The 7104-nt window shown below is 35.7% G+C and overlaps 1 protein-coding gene across 1 annotated transcript in view; it reads left to right on the forward strand.

Annotated features, from left to right (window-relative positions):
• The window catches only part of LOC106871302 (gamma-secretase subunit PEN-2), a 9385-nt gene extending 3804 nt beyond the window's left edge, over positions 1-5581 (forward strand). Inside the window, exons 2-4 of the mRNA XM_014917686.2 lie at positions 1137-1199; positions 1788-1892; positions 4942-5581. Coding sequence (XP_014773172.1) covers positions 1139-1199; positions 1788-1892; positions 4942-5081 — 306 coding nt within the window. The 5' untranslated portion in view covers positions 1137-1138 and the 3' untranslated portion in view covers positions 5082-5581. The remainder of the gene's footprint in view (positions 1-1136; positions 1200-1787; positions 1893-4941) is intronic.
• Positions 5582-7104: the final 1523 nt, after the last annotated feature.

The raw sequence follows: 7104 nt of genomic DNA on the forward strand, positions 1-7104 counted from the left end.
GTTAAACGATGATGATGATGATGATGATATATATATATATATATGTAGGAATATCTTTGTGTGTGTCTTTCTGTTTGTGTCCCCCCACCACCACTTGACAACCAGTGTTGGTGTGTTTGCCTTCTTGTAACTTAGTGGTTCAGGAAAAGAGACCAATAGAATAAGTACCAGGCTTAAAAAATAAGTACTGGGGTCGATTCATTTGACTAAAATTTCAAGTTAGTGCCTCAGGGTGGCCACAGTCTTATGACTGAAACAAGTAGAAAAAAAACCCCCCAGTATTTGTTTGTAAGTTACTAAGTTGTTAGTGGGGTGTGGGAGTACCCTTGTGTAGGTATGCCAAAAATTCAGTATACTATTTAGTATACTATTCAGTATACTATAAAGATAAGTACCTCTTTGTCTTAGTCTCTGGGAAGATCAGTGTATCCCTTTGTAGCCCCAAAATGTCCATCTAAAGGTGTACTCTTATATATTATGAGTTTGATGTTGCTTTACTTCTGTCCTAGTCAGTCCTGATTGATTTATGGTCAAACGCTATCCATATGTAACTATTCTCTCTAATTGTATTTTTAGGCGATAGACTTAATCTGCCTCTCTGTTGCCTTTAACTCTTTATCATTTAAACTGACCACATCTGACCCAACTATTGTACTTGTTTTATGTTCAAACTGGACAGGTCTAACCTTTCAACACCACTCCAGTGTCATTCTACAAATAAACAATCACATCATTGAATCTCAAAGCTACAAGATAATGCATGATTAGTTCAAAACAATATGGATAAATAAACATTACATTTGACAATGTAATCTGATTGCTAAAAGGTTAGCAGAATCCAATTTGTTGTGAGCATTTGAGCCTGGATTCTGGCCTAAGAATAAACCTTTCTCCTATCAGTTTTGTGATCTTGAAAGGATCTGGGTGTTTACCTTTCATTCTCTGACTGTGTTATTAAACCAAAAACAAACTGAAGTGCCTTTTTAGATTGCTAATTAGTTTCACACACACACACACACACACACACACATGCGCACGCATGCTCACATTTGCAAACACTTCTACAATATAATATGTATGTGAATATTTTGGCTTATATTGAAAACTATTGACGTATATTTAAAATTATCTTCTAGACATGGATCTCCGAAGAGTGAAAGATGATGTCAAGTTAGATTTATGCCGGACATATTACAAAGGTAATGTTAATGGAGAAGAAACAGGGTGTATGAATAAAATAGATAATGTAACTAGCAGATAATAAGCAATTAAAGAAGAAACCACGAAGATAATGAGGCATAACAGTTGTCAGTTAATCCCCATGTCAGGTCTGTTCAAAGTTGTTTCAGCTGTGACTAATATGTCATTTTGTATGTGAATGTCTACACTGTCAAGTATCTCCTTCCTTTTGAAAAGTGAGAGAAATATGGTTACTATAACTAGCAGGTTAAGTGATCATATAGAAGCTTTTGAAGTTTTGACTGGAAGGGTATCCAAGTATAAGAGTCTCTTGCTTTACAAGACAAAGTGTCCAGATTTATGAAAACTAATCCATTCACGTGACACGTGTGTAAATAGAGAGATCTACAAAGAGTTATACTTGAGGCATTTTTGAACCTGTAAGAAGGCCATTCACTAGATTTTGCCCTGGAGAGAAATTCTTGTAGACAAAAAGGTGTAATTTAGGTAGAAAATAATGAATGAGTGTGGTAGCAGTGAAATAATGATTTTGAAAATAGACACTTTGATGACAGCAATATTTTATTATAGTGTTTATTGTCTTTCAGGTGGTTTTGCACTCCTGCCATTCTTATGGTTTATTAACTTCCTGTGGTTCTTCAGAGAAGCTTACCGCCGGCCAGAGTTTGAACAACAGAAACAAATCCGTACATGTAAGCAGCTATTTCGATTTGCTTTCTTCACTTCATTACTGAGTTGATATGTCTTCATGTATTTTTCTTTGAAATAACAGAATCAATGAGGACTTATAATGATTGAAAATTAGAATAGTGATTATGTTAACAATAATAGTGATAAGTAATAGTTTCAACTATCATTTTAAACATAAACCATCATCACCATTTAACATCTGTTTTCCATGCTGGCATTGGTTGGGCAGTTTAACAGGAGCTGGTGAGCTAATGGACTGCATGAAGCTTCAGTGTCTGCTCTGGTACAGTATCTATGGCTGGATGCCCTTGCTAATGCCAACCATTTTATAGGGTGTACTGGGTGCTTTTTACATAACCTTGGCACTAGTGATGTCACCGAGTAACTCACAAGACCTCTCAACTGAGTGGAGGGAGTGATACTATGCCAAGTGGTGAGAAGTTAGAGTATGATAAAGGGGCAAGAACAGGTCTCTTAGTGGTACTTGGAGATCCATCTACTTTCATCTCAAATACCCAAATATATATGCACATAACACGTATAAATTACTCAGCATTAACAAAATATCTCTGTTGCAAATGACTCACACTGAGTTACTAGTTTAATATTGCTTATTCTCAAGTTATTGGCCTACAGGAATAAGAGTCACTGGAACCATTTAGCTGACACTAATTCTTTTGACAACTTGCATAAAACTGTAACTGGTTCTGAAGCAAAGCCTATTTTTAAAGCATTCATATCTAAATTAAATACTTTGAAGATTATTGCTTGTTCTCTTTTTTTTTTTACTTTATTTTTCACTATTTCACAATAATTCTTCCATGTTCACATAGATGGGATGGTTTTAGTTTTTCTTGGTGCAGTTAACAGCTGGTTGCTTTTCTTACTACCAACCACTTTATCATTAACCTTTAGGAGACGGCAGGGCTGATCTATTGGCCAAAAAGTTGAATAACGAAGAAGATTGCATTTGTTCAATTTCATACAAGAATATATATAGTTTTATATATGTAAATGGATTACTTTATTTTTTTAATAATTTTTTTTGAAAAATAAGTGCATGCCCTCTGTAGGGCTTGTGAAAAGGGCTGTATCTTCTTGGCACTGAGACTCCAGATGAGGCTCCATCTCCAAAGGGTTAAATAGGTGTGGAACCTGTTAGAAAACTAACAGTGTTTAGGCATTGAAGTTGAAGGTGTGATGAGTTTAGGCAAACTATCATGGGATTTTAATCTTTTTTTTACCATATTTCTAATGAAATGCACTGCTTTGTGTGTTTCACTTAATATGGTAAATAATGAAGTTGTTGAAATTGAGTAAAGTAACTTTTTCCTTTCAAGATTATGAATGAAATATTTAGTTTAGATATGAATGCTTTGAAAACAGGTTTTGTTTCAGGACTGGTTACAGTTTTATGCAAGTTGTCAAAAGGATTAGTATCAGCTAGTAGCTCCAGTGACTCATACTCTTGTAGGCCTATAACTTGAGAATAAGCAATCAAATGTCCAGGCTGTTTTACAGCCATAATATTGTATTCCTGATTCTTCTTTTTTTTTCTGAAGAACAAAGCTTCTTTTGTAAAAGGAAGGAACTAACTTGATCTCAATATAATATTGTTACCTATTTTAAATTGTAAATGGTAGTATATCGGTAATAAAAAATGCTGTAACAGTAAATCTACTTGGCTCAGTTTATCTGGTTAACACCAGATTTCACCTCTAGCTGAAGTGTGTAAGGCTATCCAGCTGTAAAAACTATTGCTGAATGTGCTTCTTCAAGTTCACCATCCCCCAGACAACATATTATACAGTCTGTTAAGTGTATGTAAATTTACTAGGTCTTATTGTGAATATTATACTGGAGTAATAAGATCTTCCTTGGCTGTATTAAGAAATGTGCTTTTCAACTACATGGTTTCAATCCTACTGCATGGCATCTTGGACCAGTGTCTTCTACCATTACTTCAGAATGTTCAAAACCTTTTGTTTGAAATTTAGTAGATGAAGCCATATGGAAGCCCACCAGAAGGATCATTTCTATTTTTGATTGGTAAACATAATTTGTCATTTGTTTTAGCACCACCACCTGGCCTTTGGAAACCTTTAACTGTGACCATAGTGGTTGCTGCAAGTTTTCAGACTAGATCTCTGGTTTGAGGATAACTTCCTCTCTTTCTCCTACCAGTTTCAGAGGCCCTGAAGAGAACCATTGGTGCTGCACTTCCTCCTCTGACCAAACAGAAAATAAGAAGCCTGGCTGTTGTCTGATTCATTAGTTTCAAATATCTTTGTATATTTACTTTATTTGATGGCATAAAAGATGCATGAGCATATTAGACACCCCAATTTCAGCAGTGCATCATCATCAACATCATTTAACATCCATTTTTCCAGTGCTGGCATGGGTTGGACAGTTTGATAGGTGGCTAACTGAAAAGCTGCACTAGGCCCCAATTGTCTGTTTTTGGTATGGCTTCTACAAGTGGATGACCTTCCTAATGCCAACCTTTTACAGAGTATACTGGGTGCTTTTTATGTGGTGCTAGCATAGGTACTTTTTCATGTGGCACTGGCATGGGTGATTTTTACCTGGTGCCAGCATGGATGCTTTATACATGGCACCAGCATGAGTGGTTTGTACTGCCTTTTATGTGGTGCCAGTGTGGGTGTTTTGTACGTGCTCTGTATGTGGTACTGGCACAGGTACTTTTTACATGGCACCATTCAAGGAAAAATGGTTTTAGTGCATTAAAACTTAAAAGAAGCCCAACTGCACATAGGACCAGAGGTGATTTCTTTTGAAACAGTCTTTTGAAGACAAGTGCATCTTACATGCCATCAAATACAGTATGTTTAGATTTGTATCTAAAGATTAGGATTGAGCTTTTCTCTGTCCTCTTTACACTTTTGGATATACTTTCTTAATTGACAAAAATGAAAGTACAGATTAAGGAAAGTTCCTAATTAAAAAGGAGTTGTGCTTATTGAAATTTAACTGCTAAGGTGGAAAAATTTACTTATTTGTTTCTTCTCTTTTTCTTTTTCTTTTCAGATGTTACTCGTTCATTGATTGGGTCTTTGATCTGGTTCAGCATCATGATTATATGGATTATAATTTTTCAGATGAAACGAGCTGAATGGGGAGCTGTGGCTGATTACATGTCTTTCATCATTCCTACAGGCAGAGCATAACTTTCTACAAGTGACTTAATAACTCATATAGAAGTATGGTTGTCAGTCAATAACTGCCAAATGACCTTCTTGCTCTGTGGCCTCTGTAATAAACCTGAACTTGTTCTGAGAGAGAGAGAGAGTGTGTGTGTGTGTGTGTGTATGTGTGTGTATGTTACAAAGTAAAAGAGTGAAACCTGTAAAATATCTGCGAATGACTTTTTTTTAACATCCCACATGAATTGGCGTTAGGAAGGGCATCCAGCTGTAGAAACTCTGCCAAATCAGATTGGAGCCTGGTGTTGCCATCCGGTTTCACCAGTCCTCAGTCAAATCGTCCAACCCATGCTAGCATGGAAAGCGGACGTTAAACGATGATGATGATGATGATGATGATGAGGGTTCCTATTTACTTAAATCGAACTGGAGACTATTTTACCTATATGGTCTTTTCATAAAATAACATCACATATAACTTGAATAATTGTCCTTATTGTAATTAAAGTCCCTCAAATAACTTATTTATGTGTTTAATCAACAAACTTTATTCATGTCCACATAGATGTTGCATGAGGATTATGGGTCATATCAGTGTCGACACCAGGTCATCAGTGTTACTTGGGCTCATCACAGATTTTGCATGAGACACATGCCTGCTCAAAAAATTTCATGTTTTTCTGCTTTATTTCTAACCCCAAATGACTTATTTTTTAATATCTAGCACTATGTATTTCTCCATTTCTAAGTTAAGGATAAAATAAAGCAACCCTGCAAAACACAACTGATCTTTACACATAGGCTCACAGAATAACAGCAGTCAAATAATGACAGCGGAGTGTGCAACAAACAGCGATTTGACTGTCGCCTGTACTCTTGACAAGAGAAGTCAGTTAGTTTTTTACACCTACTAGGCTCATTCGTATTAACCTGAGTTGCTGGATTAATTTTTGTTCTTTTAAGAACATTGTAGAACGGAAACTTTTCATTGATTGGAATTTAAATACTAATCTCTATAGAAATTTATTGTTTCAAGAAAACATTGGATTTGAATTACTCTTAATTTTTACAATTATTGATAACAACTCTGACTGTAACATCTGAGCCTGAGTCAGGCATGTGTGAATAATGTTGAGAGAATGTCTGCTACAAATAATATTTTTTGACATGGTACTTCTAAGACACTGCCAGACGCTGAACGAAAATAAATGAACTGCAACCAGGCTCAATAAAAGGAGCCCAAGTTATTGGCTGAAATTACATACTTGAAGTCAGTGTTGGTAGAAATTAAATCAGCTTGCAAATACTCGTTCACTTTATGAAATTTATATTTGGACTAGGGTTCAACAGCCTGAGTGCCAGAGTTGCCACTGGCTCATATATATTTATTTGAAAGTCTTTGTGAAAATTACTTAACACAGTTTTTAAGTATAAAAAGGTATTTAAAAAAAACAACTTTTTTTTCAAAAGTTATAAACTCTTTTTGGAAGAAGTTTTTTCCTAGCTTTTTTTTTGTGTGTGTGTATATATATATTGCAAAGATAATCTGGAACTCAACTGAGGATAGAAAACTCCGAATGATCCGTCCTTGTTTTCTTTTATCGTCTGTCTGGATGTTTTGTTGTCCCTTTTTTGTATCACCTAACTGTCTGGATGTTTTGCATTCTTGTCCCATTTTTGTATTTATATATATGTATATATATAAATATATATATATATAAAAGGTTGCTTAATAAAGAGAATGAATGGGAGAAAGAGAGTCTGCTGAATGTCGACCCAACAGAGGGACCAGCTATCCAAATTGACAGTACCTTGGTAGATAAAGTGATCAAGAGTATGAAGACAGGGAAAGCCCCCGGCCCATCAGGAATCACCGCAGAGATGCTCAAAACATCTGGCAGTGTCAGCTATAGTCTAGTCACCCGTATAGTTAATCAGGTGATACACGAAGGAGCTATACCCAATGACTGGTGTAGCAGCACCATAGTCAACTGCTACAAAGGTAAAGGTGACGCTTTAGACACAAACAATTACAGAGGTATCAAAT

Source organism: Octopus bimaculoides, chromosome 5, assembly GCF_001194135.2.
Source record: "Octopus bimaculoides isolate UCB-OBI-ISO-001 chromosome 5, ASM119413v2, whole genome shotgun sequence".
Classification (NCBI taxonomy): domain Eukaryota; kingdom Metazoa; phylum Mollusca; class Cephalopoda; order Octopoda; family Octopodidae; genus Octopus; species Octopus bimaculoides.